Here is a 20,984-nt window from a genome sequence, read left to right as displayed (position 1 = left end):
TGTTCCGCGTCGTAACTTTAATTGAAGTTGGTGGTTGAAGTTGGTTGGTGGAAGAACAGAGGTGGAAGTGGCCTGTCACTATTATTGATTACATGTTAACCTCGTGTATTAGCGATGAATTATAATAATGATGATAAGTATTTCTTATTATTCATTTTCAAATTACCTCACCAAAAATCAGTGGGTGCCTCTCTCAGGTCTGTCAAGGAATTGAGTAAATAAATCATATAACTTTGTTTGAATATATCTTCACAGTTGTCATTTTATGACAAAGGATGAATATATATACAGGGTGTCGCCAAACATATATTCACATGTTAAGACGGCTAACTGTTAACGAAAACATATGTAATTCAGGGGAAACGATAGTTTGTTTCACACGGGTCATGCACAGATGTTCAAGGTTGTTCACCGTTAACTGTGTCTTGGCATTGTTAACGGACAAGTGTGACAAAGTTTGACCAGACCACACACTAGCAGGTGAAGGGACGACGACGTTTCGGTCCGTCCTGGACCATTCTCAAGTCAATTGACGGACCGAAACGTCGTCGTTCCTTCACCTTCTAGTGTGTGTGGTCTGGTCAAACTACTACAGCCACGTTATTGTGACTCATCGCCTGCAAGTGTGACAAAGTTTCTCTACTTATCTGTCACCTTTCTCCCCCATCTTCCCTCTTGTCTTACATTGACGCCTTCTCCCTCTCTTGCTGTCTTGGGATTTGAGGAGGGACCGACCCGAGCGTCATCAGTTTCATGTCATCACAGGTCTGGGTTTTGGGGTATTTGTTTCAGCCTCACTGAAACAAATTCCCACTTTCTGTAAGAATATTTGCACTAGAACGCTCGGTTTTTATCAATTCATAATTCATTGTGTCGGGGGGACAGGAAGCCAGAGTGTATTCATATACGTTTTGGCTTTTATCGAGGTTCCCTCTCCCCTCCCCAAGGCCGAATTACTGACCCCACCCAGGGTGGAACCCCACAACAAGCTGACTAACTCCTGAATACCTACTCACTGCTAGGTGAACAGAGGTATTAGGTGAAAGGAAATGTGCCCAACCATTTCTGTTCAGCCCAGGATTCGAACCCGGAATTCTCAATTGTGCGTCGAGAACGGATCCAACTGTACTAGCAGGACACTGTCTTGAGTTATCTTGAGATGATTTCGGGGCTTTTTTAGTGTCCCCGCGGCCCGGTCCTCAACCAGGCCTCCACCCCCAGGAAGCAGCTCGTGACAGCTGACTAACACCCAGGTACCTATTTTACTGCTAGGTAACAGGGGGCATAGGGTGAAAGAAACTCTGCCCATTGTTTCTCGCCGGCGTCTGGGACTGAACTAAGTCTTATGGTCTTAGGATTGTTTAAGGTCTTAGAGCTAAGGTCTTAGAATGTTCCGGGTTTCTTACTGTAACTCAGGGTAACGTTGGGAGTACTGGACTCTTTGGCCTTTCCAAGGGCATTGGTAATTAGCATAATGTTAAGCTTTAAATGTAGGTAATAAATATTATTGTGCACTTCATAAGTGGCGGGTGCAATGAATGACTCTGGTATGTTGAGGTACACAGCACCGATAACAGTAGTAGAGGAAGTGACGCTATAGAGGGAATTTTTTGTCTTACCAAAAATTCCCTCTTTGGCGTCACTTCCCCTACTAACACCTCCAAGGAAAATGGGGGTATTTTCCCACTTTTGGTTTATTAAGACATTTAGGTATATCCTGCATTTGTGGAGCTACTTTCCGTTAAGGACACCACGCTACACCGTAAGTCTTGGCAAATTCACTGCCGTGTCCACATTAATACCCACCACCAATACCGGGTGGGAGCCGGTCGGCCGAGTGGACAGCACACTGGACTTGTGATCCTGTGGTCCCGGGTTCGATCCCGGGCGCCGGCGAGAAACAATGGGCAGAGTTTTTCACCCTATGCCCCTGTTACCTAGCAGTAAAATAGATACCTGGGTGTTAGTCAGCTGTCACGGGCTGCTTCCTGGGGGTGGAGGCCTGGTCGAGGACCGGGCCGCGGGGACACTAAAGCCCCGAAATCATCTCAAGATAACCTCAAGAATATGGCACTTTGTGAGAAGATAGAAGGCATCATGGGAGTCCAAGTGCCCTATTCTCTCCCATTCTCACGGGCTCACCATAGCCCGTGGTACTTGGAACTGTTGTTCCAGGTAGCGAATCTTTAACAACAACAATCTTCCATTCTCTTTAGACCGTTAAACGTTTCGTCAAGGACTGCAGCAATTGCATTGTGGCCCAGATGTGCTCTTAATGTCTAGATCTTCAAGTGACCAGTACATCCATTTATGACAGTTCACAGTACCATAGGTACATTCTCAGCCGCTTTGGCACGACTTGTTCAACTCGACTCATCGATCAAGACGAGGCTTCAGTTGTAGCATCACGTGCAGGGAACGACACAATAACGTAGCTGAAACAAATAACCTAACGTCATGCCTTCACGAAGGTCCAGAACGGTGCGAAACAGTAATTTTCATTTCGTATATTTGGGTTGTTCAGTTATTGGCTCTACCATATACATGTTGACCAGACCACACACTAGAAAGTGAAGGGACGACGACGTTTCGGTCCGTCCTGGACCATTCTCAAGTCGATTGTGTCTACCATATACATTTTCAGCATAATACGCCTCACTAATTTGGGTCACTTTCTCGATATATATTTATAAAAGTGTGTCCACGTTATTTTGAGACACCCGGATTGGTGGTTACGCTACTATAAGATGTGAAGGATAGATGAAATTGTTTATGTAATAATCTAAGATGAGGTCTGATAAAGATCTTTTGTGCCCTCTGTAACGCTTTTGCGCTACCGCTCACAGGATGAGTATGGGGTGCACAATAAACTAGCCGCCTTCGGCGGCAACAATCAATGCTACATTCTGGAAGGTTGTTATTTAAAGTGTGACTTACCCCGATAATACCCTTTTTTTGTATTGCTTTGGAGGCTAGATTGGGTAACTTCGCTTTCTAAGTGTGGTAATGCAAAGGTTAATCTGTTGTGTACTGATCTAGCCGTGTTGGCGAAGGTTGAGATTTAGCTCTTGATATCCCCTCCCTCCCCCTTTTAACAATGGTACTGCTTGATACCTGCTTGATGGGGTTCTGGGAGTTCTTCTACTCCTCAAGCCCGGCCCGAGGCCAGGCTTGACTTGTGAGAGTTTAGTCCACCAGGCTTGGAGCGGCCCGCAGGCCCACATACCCACAACAGCCTGGTTGGTCTGGCACTCCTTGGAGAAAATGATCTAGTTTTCTCTTGTTCCACGGTTGTTCCGACAATATTTCTTGTATTCACTGGGAGGATGTTGAACAACCGCGGACCTCTGATGCTTATACAGTGTTCTGTGATTGTGCTTGTGGCATCCCTGCTCTTCACTGGTTCTATTCTGCATTTTCTTCCATGTCGTTCATTCCTGTACGTTGCTATTTTACTGTGTCAATTTGGGGCCTGGTACTGTTGTGGTATGCAGACGAGGAGTCACAATAACTTGGCTGAAATAATGTTGACCAAACGACACACTAGAAAGTGAAGGGACGACGACGTTTCGGTCCGTCCTGGACCATTCTCAAGTCGATAGTGATGTGGTATGTTTCCCCATCACACTGGTTTTGTCATATTAATATTTAGTTTCATGTAGGTGATGAAGGCAGCTTGAATTGCCTCTCCTAGAGTGCTCCACTACGTAATCGAGAGCTAGCTCTTGACACAAACTATGTAACCCCGCACAACTGCACCCTCCTGCCCTTCACCACACCTCCCTGCTCGTCACCACACCTCCCTGCTCGTCACCACACCTCCCTGCTCGTCACCACACCACCCTGCTCGTCACCACACCTCCCTGCTCGTCACCACACTACACATCTCTGCACGACCTAACACTGTACTGTGGCCATCAGCTATGTACAACAAAAAAATGTATATTCATAATTCTAAATTTCAAGTTAATGTTGATGCAAGTAGGAAGTGTAACACCGAGGCAAAAGGGCGCCGCATAAGAACGAAGACTTATTTCTTATACATTGTAAGACAAGTTCCTTAGCATAAATTATGAGGGGGTCGGTGCTCCCTGGGGGGTATTAGAATTTGTTTAGGCTAACCTTAAGTGGCGTGGTCAGATCTCGGTATAAAGTTCAGTTTCATAATGCCACTTTGAGTCATCTGGTTTGTTTTCGTCTATTCCTATATCCCCTAATATACAATAGATTTGACCAGAGTTGCACAGCAAGCCATTCTATGCAGAGTTGCAAATAACCCTATAAAAAATGGGAGCCGGTCGGCTGAGCGGACAGCACGCTGGACTTGTGATCCTGTGGGCCTGGGTTCGATCCCGGGCGCCAGCGAGAAACAATGGGCAGAGTTTCTTTCACCCTATGCCCCTATTACCTGGCAGTAAAGTAGGTACCTGGGAGTTAGTCAGCTGTCACGGGCTGCTTCCTGGGGGTGGAGGCCTGGTCGAGGACCGGGCCGCGGGGACACTAAAAAAAAGCCCCGAAATCATTTCAAGATAACTTCAAGATGCAAGATAACCTAAATGGGAATGTTGACCAATCCCCACTCTAGAAAATGAAGGGACGACGACGTTTTGGTCTGTCCTGGACCATTCTCAAGTCGATTGTCCTAAATAGGAATAAGACACCTAATCAGTACATATGAAATGGGTGACGGGATTTTGGCCCGTGCTTGTGTCCTTATCAACGGAATTTCCTTTTTTTATTCATGCGTGGAGGGTTGGGTGTTCTGAGTCATGTTGATTACGTGGACAAGCATTTCTCACAGTTGACATTATGGGTGCATAGAGTAGACATTTAGCCCGCTGTAACTATGTGGCAAGCCTCAGTTTTAAAGTGGTTGTTGCTGAGGAAAGGCATAAGAACGCATGGTAATCCACCTAATTTATCGAGATCGATGTTCATTTGTCCATGGATGCGTCAGTATTGTTGTGCTTTTGACTTCACTATAACAGTTCATTTCCAAAAAGAGAAGCGCAGGAACTCTCTAAGTGGAAGCGAGATGACACGGGGATGAAGCACTGTGGCTTCGTGCAGAGTTGAAAACTAATGGGATATTGCGTGTTTGAATTTGCTTACTGTTAATATCACGAGAGATGCTTTTTTGATGGGACGGATATTGTTGACAACAGTTGGAATTGTGGTGGTGGAGGTAGACAGGTGGGACGGGTGTACCCGTCGCACCTGTCTACGGGTACATATACCCGCCGTCTAATCTTGGTGTATTGTGTTGCATCTCTGCCAGGCTCATGACGCCAGACACACGAGAGGAGGCTGGCAGGTTAAGTGTATTGTGTGGTCGCTATGGCGACGTCCACCCAACTTTGCAGGGGACACCTTTCCTGCCCACTATTTTTACACCCGATAACACTCCGCCTCTTCCTTCACCTTCACCTTTCTTCCTTCATAGCCCAGCAACCAGGAGGCCTGGTCGATGACCGGGCCGCGGGGACGCTAAGCCCCGGAAGCACCTCAAGGTAACCTCAAGGTAAGGTAACCTCTCCCCCACCCACCTCATGCTACCTTGTTCCTCCTTTGCCCCCCCCCCCCTTCCATATTACCACCTCTCCTTTTCCCCTTCCCCTTATACCACTATTTTCGCAATTTTCCCTGCAGTTAGCTCCCCCCTTATTCCCCTACTCCCCCCCCCTCCTCCTCAAGTTCACCTCCAATTCCTCTGGAGGTGGCTTCTCACCGCCTCTGGAAGTGGTGGAGTAAGAAGGTGCATACTAGTGCCTTCCCAGCCTTACCGACAACAATACAATTGTGGAATCATGAGATTCTTGTTCATGATGCCACACATGTTGAATATAATCTGTCCAGTTTCTCGCGAATTGTGAATCAAGAGGTGCCAGTGTGTTTCTGATGGGCGCTCCTGGGCATTTTGGCACAGTGATGGGGGGGGGGGGGAATTATCATTGGAAAGCGCCAAGCCATTACGACTATATGGCACTTGGAAGGGATCAGGATAAGGATTTGGGATAGGACGGGGGAAAGGAATAGTGCCCACCTACTTGGACGGTCGGGGATTGAAGGCCGCTACAACAAGATTGGAGGGAGAGAGAGGTTACCCTGTCCTAATACAACGTCGCCTTTTGATGTATACTCTCTTTAAGGCCAGAAATCGTTGTACTGGAAAATGGTAGCGGCTCGCGAAATTGACAGACTGACCCGTTTTCTGTTTTGGGTCCTCTGCTAGGTTAGAATCAGGGTCTGCTTATTAGGGTTTGCTTTAATACGACATTTTCTTGACGTTGGGAAACGTTAGGAGGACGGGCTGAGGTTACCACCGGACGGACACGGTCGCCTTGTATACCTGACAGTTCGCCTAACGTATTTTAAACCCTTCCCAACTTTACATAACCCAAACGAGCCTAACACACCGCCTAACTTAAGCTAATAAACCTTAACCATAGGATTTTCATAACTGGAAAAAAAGAGCTTTGTCGAATCGGCTGGTGACCCTACTTGACGCTACTATTTAACCCTTACCAGCAGGTTCCTATAAGGGCAGTTTCAGTGCTTATATTTTAAATACATTTAGATGATCTGCTCGACTGACTACGGCCCTTCCTCTCAGTGTTTATTGATATGCCGCACAAATTATTTAGATAATAATATAATTACCTGCTTGATACCTGCTTGATGGGGTTCTAGGAGTTCTTCTACTCCCCAAGCCCGGCCCGAGGCCAGACTCAATAATAGTTGGGGGGGTTGTGTAAAACCCTGGTTTGTGCCTCGGAGAGGCTGCGGGATCCAGTAAGTTCAGTGGAACTTCGGTTTCAACTCTTTTAACCATGTCGTAGCTCAGTCGATTAAGGCAGCGTCTGGATGTTCCCGGACGAAGGTTCGAATCCTCGTCACGGCCCTTGTGGATTTGTTCATATAGATAATAAGATTGGAAAACTGCAAGAATCTACAGGATTGCTTTGACAAAGTGAATAACTAGGCCATCAGGTGGCTACTAGAGTTTAACTCGAGAAGGTACAAAGAAAAGCAGATAATTGTTATAGGATCCAGAGCACAAGGTACGAAATTTGTCCTCGTAACTGATTCCTCTCAGCTAGGGGACTAGCCTGGTGGCATCTTGAGGTTATCTTGAGATGATTTCGGGGCTTTAGCGTCCCCGCGGCCCGGTCCTTGACCAGACCTTCTTTTTGTTACACATCCCCAGGAAGCAGCCCGTAGCAGCTGTCTAACTCCCAGGTACCTATTTACTGCTAGGTGAACAGGATCATCAGGTTGAAAGAAACTCTACCCATTTGTTTCCGCCTCCACCGGGGATCGAACCCGGAACCTCAGGACTACGAATCCGAAGCGCTCTCCACTCAGCTGTCAGGGCCCCTTGGCTGGTAACTCCTTAAAAACACAACCTATTAGTTGAGAGGATGGACTGCAGCAGAGCAATTTGTCCTCTTTTAGACTAGCAGAGGCAGGTGCTGCGCCGTGGGGTTGAGGGGGGGGGGGTGTTATTTGTGTCAACACCTACAGCTGTGTCAACCGGATATGAGGAGTGTGAGCTATATGTCTACTCTCGTGCTAAAATAACGTCAGGGATCCTAAACCTTCTCTCGACACGAGACAGGCAGTAATGTGCCACCACTTCGTATCCCAACTTATAAACTCTCACTAATACCGTTGCGAATAAAGTTTCTAATTTGCTTTATTCTGTACATTAGGTCGTTTGGCGTTAATGTTCCTTTCTCTCCTTTGCCACTTTCTTCCTTCTATACAAACATCTAACTTCGTTACACACAGGAATCACAATAGCGTGATGCATCAAGTGAACAAATCCACAGGGGCCGTGAGGAGGGTTCGAACTTACGTCCGAGAGGATCCCAGACGCTGCCATAACCCTCGTCACAGCCCTTGTGGCTTTGTTTATCTAAATTCGTCTTGTCTCCTTTAATAATTAAGATTTATTATCGTTTTGAACTTGCAAGTTCTTGAGACCTTTTAAGATGGCACGACAGTTCAAAAAGAGAGAATGAGAATGGACACAAATCTTAAGGTGTGTGTGTAGATACAACTACAAGTGGGTTGGGGGTGTTTGTCTGGCAAAGGTTAAGACCTCAAAGCTCCTTGGATCAATACTGGTGCAGCGACCCCGCCGGTTTTTAGGGAATTAGGTCAGAGATCAAGGTTAGTGGGCGAAGAGTTCCCTTATGTTGGAGTTCCCTTATGTCGTACCCCACAGACCTACCAACTGAGCCACTAGCACTCACAATAAGGGAGGATTCCAGGGACACCCAACTGGTATCCAACTGAAACTCTTATAGGCCTTCCTCTGGAGTGCCACTTGAGCATGAAGGTGTTGGGTGATCATTCATTCCTAGTCATATAACAGTTCATTCATTTTGACCATTGGATACCCGTACCTCCCGCCGGGTACGGGTATACCTCCAGCCATAAAGTGATGAATAAGGGATGAATGGCTGTCACACTCCAGATGTCAAGCTCCAGCTGTCAAGCTCCAGCTGTCAAGCTTCGACTGTCACGCGGGTTTCTTTTAATTTGCATGAGGTGTGAGTTTTGTTGTTATTGTTATAGATTCAGCTACTCGGAACAAGTTCCAAGTAGCACGGGCTATGGTGATCCCGTAGTGGACTTACCTGAGGCGTGAGTGTGAGCGAGACGTTATCAGTAGGTGTTATGATGAGGTGTGTAGTGGGGGCAGGTGTGGGTGGGAGGTGTGGTCGGGAGGGGCGCACCAGGTATTGATTTCTGGCGACCAATTGGGGGTCAGGCTGTGTTATTCATGTTGTACAATTTTTAACAGGAGTGACCCGGAGTGACCGGCTGTGGGGAGGAGGGGGTGAGCTGGAGTGGGGGTTGGGGAGGAGGGGGGTGAGCTGGAGTGGGGGTTGGGGAGGAGGGGGGTGAGCTGGAGTGGGGGTTGGGGAGGAGGGGGGTGAGCTGGAGTGGGGGTTGGGGAGGGGGTGCCCCAGTTGACCAGCAGTAGGGAGGGGTAGGTTGAGGGTTGAAGGGGAATGGGGGGTTGAGGAGTGGCCGGCAGTCGCAGATCTGTGGAAGAGCCACTGCATCAGGGGTGACTTGAAGGCCATTGCCACAGGAACAATAGGAACGCCATGTTTTGCAATCCAGCGGACAATGGAACTTGAAAAGCCCGACTGTTTTTGATCAACTCGGTCCAGACAACGAACTGAATATCAGACCTCAATGATGCACATCCTACCGACTATGGTAAGTGTTGCCTGATCAACCGGGCTGTGACACGTGCATCAGGCTACGAGCCGCTGTGTCTTAACCTGATTAAAATGGTTGCAGGGATATTAAAAGCAAAATTCTAAAACGGACGAGGGTTCAATCCCACCGCAGAGAGCTTGACCTTCTCATAGCCTTACCCCAACTAGCTTTCCCCGGAACACGACCCGCCAATAGGTTTTACTTCCAGAACTCCCAATTACTGCTGGGTGAACACAGGCAAGCAATTATGGATTGGTCCCCAGTCAATCCTCCCGGTAGTTTTGTCACGGTGTGTGTACTCACCTAGTTGTACTCACCTAGTTGTGTTTGCGGGGGTTGAGCTCTGGCTCTTTGGTCCCGCCTCTCAACCGTCAATCAACAGGTGTACAGATTCATGAGCCTATCGGGCTCTGTCATATCTACACTTGAAACTGTGTATGGAGTCAGCCTCCACCACATCACTTCCTAATGCATTCCATTTGGAATGTGTGTGTGTGTGTGTGTGTGTGTGTGTGTGTGTGTGTGTGTGTGTGTGTGTGTGTGTGTGTGTGTGTTTGTAACTACCAGGCCAACTACTGACCATCTCCAGAATGCAGCTCCCAGAAACTCCAAGGTACATGCCTCTGTTCACCCATCTGTTAGGTGAACAGAGGCATGAGGTAAAAGGAAATACTGCCAATTTCTTTCCGGCAAGGATTCGAACCCTTAACCTACAGCTGAGAATAGAAATAGATCACCGCTTGGCCACGGAGCGGTGACCTATGTTTCTGTTAGTAAATATAGAAATATACCAAAGAAATATATTTTTGTCTAATACCTTGCATTTTTTTAAGAAATATATTAAACCGTTAAAAATGCGACTTGTTGGTACACATTTAAGCACCGTTGGGAGCCGGTCGGCCGAGCGAACAGCAGGCTGGGCACGTGATCCTGTGATCCCGGGTTCGTTCCCGGGCACCGGCGAGAAACAATGGGCAGAGTTTCTTTCACCCTATGCCCCCTGTTACATAGCAGTAAAATAGGTACCTGGGAGTTAGTCAGGTGTCACATACTGCTTCCTGGGGGGTGGAAACATGATCGAGGACCGGGCCGCGGAGACACTAAAGCCCCGAAATCATCTCAAGATAACCGTAATATTTACGTTTTCTATGCATTGGGCTAATTATTTTCGCGCCAAATATCTGCATTTGTGAGCTATTTAGGATTTCCGATAACTGATAGAGAAGTTGTTTTACAAGAAACTGGGGGAAGCGAAACGTAAATTGAAGCTATACAATGGGATCGAACCCGCGTCTTTTCTGAACTATAACGGCTTTGTTTACATTTCTTAAACACGTTGAGCTTCAAAGCGCTCTGGCGTGGTCTACAACAATAACATCATTGGGTTGCGAAGTTTCTATGCTCGTAAACTGTTTATTAAATGCAAACCAAACCGCCATGATTGTTGAAAGCTGTACAGGTTTCGTAAATGGTTGCGTAAATGCTTGAGGAATCGTGGGCCTGGCTCAGTGCGTGAGCCTGAGTTCAGGCACGCGCGTTCGAGCTCATCGTATGACCTCGTAATATTTCTCCTCGCGTTCTGATCGCGTTCCGATTCCATTGTGCATGGGCATGTAGGCTGCGGACTAATTAGTGCAGGCGCCATGCGAATATTAAAGTGTAAGGCCTGGTCGACGACCGGGCCGCGGGGACGCTAAACCCCGGAAGCACCTCAAGGTAACCTCAAGGTAAGTTGTACCTTAAGGAGTGTTGTTGTTTTAGATTTAGCTACTCAGAACGAAGTGTCCATGTAGCACGGTCTATGGTGAGCCCGTAAACCTTGAGGAAGAATGTGCACGTGCCGCCCAGGGGCCAGATTCACGAAAGCACTTATGAACGTGTACATCTTTCCTCAATCTTTGGCGGCTTTGGTTACATTTATTAAACAGTTTACAAACATGAAAACTTCTCCAATCAACTGTTGGTATTGTTATAAACAGCCTCCTGGTGCTTCGCAGCTCATTAACTGTTTAATAATTGTAAACAAAGTCGCCAAAGATTGAGAAAAGATGTACAGGTTCGTAAGTGCTTGCGTAACTGCTTCGTGAATCTGGCCCCAGGACCCTTGTTGACGGGTGGGTCGGTAATGGTCACAGGTGCGGAGGGGGAAAGAGTGTCACTTCAGGAAGGAATGAGGGGTATGTATGCGTTCTCTTCCCACATGACCATGTTTACATACACTGATACACGTGCATGCTGACGCACGCGCGCACGTGAAAGTGCACTAGGAAGGGATGTGGTGGAGGCAGACGCCATACATAGTTTCAAATGTAGATATGATAGAGCTCGAGAAGCTCCGGAATCTGTACACCAGTTGATTGATCGGATGAGAGGCGGGACCAAAGAGCTAAGGCTCAACCCCCGCAAGCACAACTAAAAGTACAATATATGGGTGAGCAACTTTTCACCCTAACGCCCCGAATAGCAACTTTGATGCAATCATTAATAGCATCGGAATTCCAGTTCGTTACTGAGATGATAAGCGCCGTTTTGTTAACACGTAATATGTAACCTACCTGGTGTTGGTTCCGGGGATTAACGTCCCCACGGCCCGGTCTCTGCGTATGATAGGCAGGCTTTAGGTAGGGTATGCGTCAAAATGCGACGCTCTAATAGGAGGATGGGTTGGATGATGGTGTGTGTGTACTTTAGTTAAAGTTTACTGCAATCTGAGTTTATTGCAATGCAATTTGTGTGTGTGTGTGTATGTGTGGGTGTGTGAGAGACGGTAGTAGCGAGCATTTTTTTATGGAGTGAGGGTGGGGGGGTAGCCAACATTACGGTCCCACTGGTAACCTTCACATCCCCTGCCACTATCTCATGTTTTAAGCCACAAATGCTACTGCCAGCCACAACATGTCACGCCGTTATGCTACACTGCGCAGTGCAACACCACGCAATACCTCACCATATACCACGCAATACCACGGCTGTATCACACCATATACCACGGCTATACCCCACCAACCTGTATCATACCATATACCACGGCTATACCCCACCAACCTGTATCATACCATACACCATGCTACGCCACCTCGCGGCAGGTGTAAAATGAGCAGCATCGAGGGGAAAGATCGCTGCAAATACAGTTACGGAAAAAAAGTACAAAATATCCGCAAAGTTAATCATGGTGCTGAGGGCATAGGTAAACACGAGGCATGCTCTCATATCTCTCTAGATTACCGTGGCCTCAAACTTTAACATACTTGCTGCCCATATCTCCAGTCACAATAGCCTACTCCGCCCCACCCCACCCCCACCCACACCCACACACACACACACACACACACACACACACACACACACACACACACACACACACACACACACACACACACACACACACACACACACACACACACACACACACACACACACACACACACACACACACACACACACACACACACACACACACACACACACACACACACACACACACACACACACACACACACACACACACACACACACACACACACACACACACACACACACACACACACACACACACACACACACACACACACACACACACACACACACACACACACACACACACACACACACACACACACACACACACACACACACACACACACACACACACACACACACACACACACACACACACACACACACACACTGGCAAAAGTACACCAGTACTCTACACTGGCAAAAGTTAGAACATCATTCAGAAACCTAAGTAAGGAGGCATTTAGGGCGCTTTACACTGCCTACGTAAGGCCAGTCTTAGAGTATGCCGCCTCATCATGGAGTCCCCATCTGAAGAAGCATATAATGAAACTGGAAAAGGTTCAGAGGTTTGCAACGAGACTCGTCCCAGAGCTACGAGGGATGGGGTATGAGGAGCGCCTGAGGGAACTGTGCCTTACGACACTAGAAAGAAGAAGGGAGAGGGGGGACATGATAGGAACGTATAAGATACTCAGAGGGATTGACAGAGTGGACATAGACGAAATGTTCACACGGAATAGTAACAGAACGAGAGGACATGGATGGAAGCTTGAAACTCAGATGAGTCACAGAGATGTTAGGAAGTTTTCTTTTAGCGTGAGAGTAGTGGGGAAATGGAATGCACTTCAGGAACAGGTTGTGGAAGCAAATACTATTCATAATTTTAAAACCAGGTATGATAGGGAAATGGGACAAGAGTCATTGCTGTAAACAACCGATGCTCGAAAGGCGGGATCCAAGAGTCAATGCTCGATCCTGCAGACACAACTAGGTGAGTACACACACACACACACACACACACACACACACACACACACACACACACACACACACACACACACACGTACGTACGTACGGCCTGAATAACATTAAAACATCTCGGAGAAACAAGGCCTAATGGTTATCTATCACAATAATTATCCCACAACAGGGCCTTTATAAAGTTCAAGACGTTTATTGAGAAGAGGAAGTACTGTCTCAAAAGGATAGAGTAGCTTAGGCTTAGAAAACAGTTTTCAGCATTGACTCAATAGTGCTCATTTCTACTTTCCTTGTATGTGGTGTGTGTATTCACCTAGTTGTATTCACCTAGTTGTGTTTGCGGGGGTTGAGCTTTGCTCTTTCGGCCCGCCTCTCAACTGTCAATCAACTGTTTACTAACTACTATTTTTTTTTCCACACCACACACACACACACACGCACCCCAGGAAGCAGCCCGTGACAGCTGACTAACTCCCAGGTACCTATTTACTGCTAGGGGCATAGGTAACAGGGGCATTCAGGGTGAAAGAAACTTTGCCCATTTGTTTCTGCCTCGTGCGGGAATCGAACCCGCGCCACAGAATTACGAATTCTGCGCGCTATCCACCAGGCTACGAAGCCCCTGTGTGTGTGTGTGTGTGTGTGTGTGTGTGTGTGTGTGTGTGTGTGTGTGTGTGTGTGTGTGTGTGTGTGTGTGTGTAATATATAATATGAGCTGGAGTGTGAGTGTAAAGCTGGCAAGTTGGCCGGTGTTATTTTATATATTGTGATTACATGACAAATTTGCCTGCATCGTGTAAACTCTTTACAGACGTTATTTCCAACATTGGAACTGCATGGAATGCAATATATCAAAACAAAAGAAAAACATGTTGCAATTCAAATATTTATATACGTAATCAACATGTGGAATTTGCACACTCGACTTTTAACTTAATTCTCAGTTTGCTAATTGTTAGGTGTACATCAATTTCATAAGTTAACGAACAACGAATTTTATGGATTTGTTAACGAATAACATGATCGACCACAACTCCTTAAGAATCTAAAACGTGAATAAAAATAAAATTCTTCAATTCTTTGAGCCGTTACAAATGGAAAGTGTGTACTCAAATGAGCCACAGAGACATTAGAAAGAAGTTCTTCTGTGTTCGAATAGTTAACTAATGGAGGAAGAAATGTGGTGAAGGCACACTCCATTCACAGTTTCAAATGTAAATATGACCGAGCCCAATAGGCTCGGGCACCTGTACACCAGTTCATTTCGACAGTACCGTGGCAGGTCCGAAGAGCCGAGGCTCAACCCCCACGAGCACAACTTGGAATAACGTGTTTAAAGAATAACAATGACGCAAAGAGCTATAATTTTCTCCGGTTATAGAATTTCTCTTTGGTACGGTGACCTCTGGTGTAGGTACAGTGACCCCTGGGGTGTTGGTACGGTGACCCCTGGGGTGTAGGTACGGTGACCCCTGGGGTGTAGGTACGGTGACCCCTGGGGTGTAGGTACGGTGACCCCTGGGGTGTAGGTACGGTGACCCACAGGATGAGGCCTGGGTGGATCTCTGAGAGCAGAACAGCTGTCAAATAGATTAAAATTGATTGGGTACGAATTGTAAATGGATTACTTTCGACACATTGCCACTAATTTGAAGATTTATATTCTATTACCTCTTTATTGCAGCTCTAGGTGCTAACGAGCACGTCATCTTTAATGACCCTGTTATACTTTGTATAACAGGGGCTGTTATACTTTATTATACTTTGTATAACAGTAGCTTTGTATAACTTTGTATAACTTGTATAACAGTCAGCGGTTATTAGAGCTGATATCTGTATAGGTGGATTAATTAAGGCTAATACGGGGACTTGTATTAATTGTGTACTTGTATCTCATGGTAGTCTAGATATCGTAATATCATTAATATATCGTAAATGTTCGTGTAACCATTGTGCTCTTTCGTGCGTTTAATTCCAAATGCTTTAGAGTAGCTCGGGCAGATCGTGACTTCATACTTAATGCATTACAACTGCGACACTTTAGCCCCACAACGTCAAAATGTCGATGTCTTAGACAAATTAAAAGCACCGCAATAATCACGCTTCTTTGAGAAATGTGTTTTGGCCTCGATAGTTTACATTGGTTTCCATATTTCCTATGCTTCAGCGGTGGGAGCAACTGGGGCCAGATTCACGAAGCAGTTATGCAAGCACTTACGAACCTGTACATCTTTTCACAATCTTTAGCGGCTTTGTTTACAATAATTAAACAGTTATTGAGCCCCGAAGCACTAGAAGGTGAGCTCCGAAGCACCAGGAGGCTGTTTATAACAATAACAGTTGATTGGGAAGTGTTCAAGCTTGTAAACTTGTTAATAAGTGTAACCAAAGCCGTCAAAGATTGAGGAAAGATGTACACGTTCGTAAGTACTTGCGTAACTGCTTCGTGAATCTGGCTCCTTGCCATTTGACGCTGTGAAATTGTGTCAACGGCCGGAAATTGTTGTCGTAAACACCTCGTACTCACCTAGTTGTGCTTGCTGGGGTTGAGCTCTGGCTCTTTGGGTCCCCCTCTCAACTGTCAGTCAATCAACTGTTCCCCCCCCCCCCTAGAAAGCAGCCCGTAGCAGCTGTCTAACTCCCAGGTATCTATTTACTGCTAGGTGAACAGGGGGGGGCGGGGCATCAGGGTGAAAGAAACTCTGCCCCATTTGTTTCCGCCTCCGCCGGGGATTGAACCCGGACCCTTAGGACTACGAAATCTATAACTTCGTTAACCTACACAGTCTTTCGCTTCGTGCACAAACATCAATCTTCATATTCAGATCTCGTGTTGTGATGCCACTCGGAGGATTTAGTTCATGTATTTGATCACTGGCCGACATGAAGCTTTATCATTCCAGCCCAGACACACAACATCAGTATTATCTAACGCGCTCGACGGGTGACCTTGTGTGCTGAGGCGTGTTGGTGCATTTGCCCAGGTGGTGGTGGTGGTGGCGGCGCATTTGTTTGGCGGCTCCTTGTTTTGGTAGAGTGCTGGGGAGGGGTGCTGGACGTGCTCTAGCACCAGGGAGGGGGTCATGGGAGACCCGGCACACCCTCTCGCTACATGTGTAGGGGAAGGGAAGCCAGAGGGGATCCCCTTCCCTCCCTTCCTCAGCAACTGCAGGAGAAGGGGAGCCACATGTACTCCCTTCCCTCAGCAACTTCAGGAGAAGGGAAGCCAAACTTCTCTAACTTTAAGATAACTTGATCTAATTAATAACACATAAATGCAATGCAACTGACGTTTCGATCCGTCGTAGACTCTGCCGGTTGTGGGTTCATTGTGTCAGCCAGCCACGGCGTGACGTAATCACTGCATATGTAATTAATGTCGTTCCGTTAGCTCTATGGTCACTGCTTAGTCCATGTCGACTCTATTGAACTAACAATAGAGTTTAGATTCGTTGGCCATTTTTGTATATTGAGCAACGGACAACGTGACTCCCAAGCCTGGCCTCGGGCCGGGCTTGGGGAGTAGAACAACTCCCAGAACCCCATCAACCAGGTGACTAATTCCAAGCGAATATTTAGGATAGTTGTATTTGCATGCTATGCACGTTTCATCTGGAGAGCCGTGCAATTTAGAAGTGCTTCTTGCAACATGCCATCTCCACCATGAGTCAGGTTCTCTCCTTGGTCCCGACGAGGCTCGCCAATCTATCCATTTCCAAGAACGATAAAGCCTATAGGGACTGTAGATTGACTCGTACAATCTATAGGGACTCGTTCGAATTAGGGATGGTAACAGCCTAAACTTTGTTATCTGTTGGAATGCTAACGGGTATTAATTAAGAAATGTGTAATAACCCAAAACTTAGCTAACTTAGCCTTTCCTAGGCCTAATATAAACATTCTTATGCTTAATAACGCTACGGAATTTGATTTTCGATTGTTGCCTTCTTTCTGGAACTCTCGACAGAATCAATAGCATACAATGTGCGCTTTTCTTTTGGAGTGCAACAATAGTCATTTATTCCATAGTCGCAAGATGTACTTCCCATTTCCTATTATCGGTGTACTTTCCATTCCTTTCATATTTCATTTTGTGTCACTTCCTGTTGCAGCTATAATTACTTCTCGCTGATTTGTGTTAGATCACATTTTCGTGTTACGAATGTTCTCTGCGCAATAATTCATTTCCAATTCATTGGAGCAACGTATTTTAGTTTAGATAAATCATCTTCGGCCATATATATAATACGCCAAAGGTAGTTTCTTTCCCGCTAGTCGTACTTTCTCTTGCTCAAGTTTGCGCGCCATTATTCATTTACTTATTACAATGTAAACACAATGTTTAAACATTCAACGGGGAGAGAAGTGGTGCCGGGGAAAGGTACATTAGCGGCCACAATTTCTCCTCGCTGCCCCGCGGACTGTCTATATTTTCCCTTGTCCCTCCCTGGCTTTACTGCCTCCTCTCCTTCCTGGCTTTACTGCCTCCTCTCCTTCCTGGCTTTACTACCTCCCCCTCCTTCCTGGCTTTACTGCCTCCCCCTCCTTCCTGGCTTTACTGCCTCCCCCTCCTTCCTGGCTTTACTGCCTCCCCCTCCTTCCTGGCTTTACTGCCTCCCCCTCCTTCCTGGCTTTACTGCCTCCCCCTCCTTCCTGGCTTTACTGCCTCCCCCTCCTTCCTGGCTTTACTGCCTCCCCCTCCTTCCTGGCTTTACTGCCTCCCCCTCCTTCCTGGCTTTACTGCCTCCCCCTCCTTCCTGGCTTTACTGCCTCCCCCTCCTTCCTGGCTTTACTGCCTCCCCCTCCTTCCTGGCTTTACTGCCTCCCCCTCCTTCCTGGCTTTACTGCCTCCCCCTCCTTCCTGGCTTTACTGCCTCCCCCTCCTTCCTGGCTTTACTGCCTCCCCCTCCTCCCTGGCTCTACTGCCTCCCCTCCTCCTTGGCTTTACTGCCTCCCCTCCTTCCTGGCTTTATTGCCTCCCCTCCCTGGCTTTACTTCCTCCCCCTCCTCCCTGGCTTTACTTCCTCCCCCTCCCTGACTTTACTGCCTCCCCCTCCTCCTTGGCTTTACTTCCTCCCCCTCCTCCCTGGCTTTACTTCCCCCCCCTCCTCCCTGGCTTTACTTCCTCCCCCTCCCTGACTTTACTGCCTCCCCTCCTCCCTGGCTTTACTGCCTCCCCCTCCTCCCTGGCTTTACTTCCTCCCCCTTCCTCCCTGGCTTTACTGCCTCCCTTCCTCCCTGGCTTTACTGCCTCCCTTCCTCCCTGGCTTTACTGCCTCCCTTCCTCCCTGGCTTGGCTTCCTTCCTCCCCTCCCTGGCTTGGCTTCCTTCCTCCCCTCCCTGGCTTGGCTTCCTTCCTCCCCTCCCTGGCTTGGCTTCCTTCCTCCCCTCCCTGGCTTGGCTTCCTTCCTCCCCTCCCTGGCTTGGCTTCCTTACCCGCAGCTTGGTTTCATCCCCCCCCCAGCTTGGTTTCTTCCCGCCAACCCCCCCAGCTTGGTTTCTTCCCGCCCCCCCCCCAGCTTGGTTTCCTTCTCCGCCTCCCCCCAGCTTGGTTTCTTCCCCGCCCCCCCCCCCAGCTTGGTTTCCTTCCCCGCCTCCCCCCAGCTTGGTTTCCTTCGCATCCCCTGGTGTGACTTCTTTCCTTCCCCCTCCCCTCCTCCTGATGTGACTTTCTTCCAGTCATCAACAATGGGAAATCGTAATACTCATGGCTTCCATATTTTGCTAACATGTCGTATTGTAATTGTTCAAATTGGCTAAAACTTTAATTATATTCTTATCTGTGTTCCTGATATGAGAGATAACCTACTAGAGATTATCCATACAGAGCGCTGGTGTGTCGCGAGCTTATTTGTAACTAGTGTGTGTTTGTGAATGAACTTTACTGTTGGAAGTGCTGAGGCCAGAGTGGTCTTCCTCTCTAAGTGGATCGTCTCATTCGACATTTGTACCTCACACTGGTTGGCATCTACAGCAAAATTGTTGCCGAGATACTGGGAAGTTCTTCTGTAAGTGTTTGAGTACTAAAAGTACCTTAAATACAAAATCAAATATTTTAGTGGGTATGTTACACATTCAAAGGTAGTTCCCTGAAGCAAATTTGTGGAGTAAAACTGATGAACCAACCTAACATAATCTAATCCAGCCTTACCTAACCTAGCATAATTTAATTCACCATACCTTGCCTAGCCTAACCTTATTCAGCCTCTTAATCCTACTTGATGTAAATATATAGACAGTACACCTTTAGCCATTGGAAGATGATATACAAAGCTTATTGCACGCAATGTATGATTTAACGATGACCCATTTAAACAATGAGGGTTTTTAGGCTAATGCATAGACTATTGCATATTCTTCGGTGACCTTGTGCATATTTACCCGCAAAATGCATATACTGTACTGTACAATGGAATAATGTATAAATTAAGAAAGCAATCCTCCCAAAATCGTCCCTGTCCAATTAAATAAGCCTTGTGTTTAGGATCAGATTATTGCCTGTGCTTGATAATTACGATTTATAATTTTCTTTCTTCTGGTAGTATGTCCCACATTATAGAAACTTGAACATAAGTACCTTCGAGGTTGTTGTGGACATTGAGGATGTATGGACATTTTTATTCTCTCATGCTAAGATGTGATGTTGCTTTCTTGGTGAGCAGACTAGTTATTTTAAGTTTTTGCTTAGAAGCTGGCCTCCTCCCACAAACTTGGGATAATAATATTATAATGAATACTTTTAAAACGGGTTTTTTAATTTGGTCAGTATTATATTTCTTCCTTTTTTATATGGCACTTGTTAGGGTGATCTTCTTGATCTTGAGTGATAAATACTTTATCAAACACACCTCTTCCAACTTCTAATGCATATGTACTCACACTCGGCCCCCCCCCCACCCCATCTGTTACTTTACCATTAAATTTAAATCTTCACCCACCACCTGCACACACCCATTGACCCACCACCTGCACACACCCATTGACCCACCACCTGCACACACCCATTGACCCACCACCTGCACACACCCATTGACCCACCACCTGCACACACCCATTGACCCACCACCTGCACACACCCATTGACCCACCACCTGCACACACCCATTGACCCACCACCTGCACACACCCATTGACCCACCACCTGCACACACCCAATGACCCACCACCTGCACACACCCAATGACCCACCACCTGCACACACCCAATGACCCACCACCTGCACACACCCATTGACCCACCACCTGCACTCACCCATTGACCCGAACCCACACTTACAAGGAGTTGAAAGGAGGGATGGAATACATTGTATAAGTATTTGTATTCTGAAACACAGTATGCTTTGTTGGGCATTGAGGGCAGGAGATATCTTTCTGACCAATGGTGGAAATGCTTGTACATGTGTAGTTTTTAAGAGGGTGTTGGTTTTGTCTGGTTCTTTCATCCAACTACATGTATCTGAATTT

At 46.9% G+C, this 20,984-nt stretch overlaps 1 protein-coding gene across 4 annotated transcripts in view; it reads left to right on the top strand.

The window, feature by feature from the left end:
• LOC123755329 (protein Aster-B) overlaps positions 1-20,984 on the top strand; it is a 150,439-nt gene that overhangs the window by 37,090 nt on the left and 92,365 nt on the right. The window contains exon 1 of one of the 4 annotated variants that reach the window (XM_045737857.2): positions 19,315-19,529. The exons of the other annotated variants lie outside the window; for them this stretch is intronic. Within the exon in view, the coding sequence (XP_045593813.1) occupies positions 19,396-19,529 (134 nt within the window). The 5' untranslated portion in view covers positions 19,315-19,395. Of the gene's footprint in view, positions 1-19,314; positions 19,530-20,984 lie in introns of those variants that run through there. 4 annotated transcript variants of the gene reach the window in all.

Source organism: Procambarus clarkii, chromosome 20, assembly GCF_040958095.1.
Source record: "Procambarus clarkii isolate CNS0578487 chromosome 20, FALCON_Pclarkii_2.0, whole genome shotgun sequence".
NCBI classification, from domain to species: Eukaryota; Metazoa; Arthropoda; class Malacostraca; order Decapoda; family Cambaridae; genus Procambarus; species Procambarus clarkii.
This window is presented reverse-complemented; position numbering and strand designations above follow the sequence as displayed.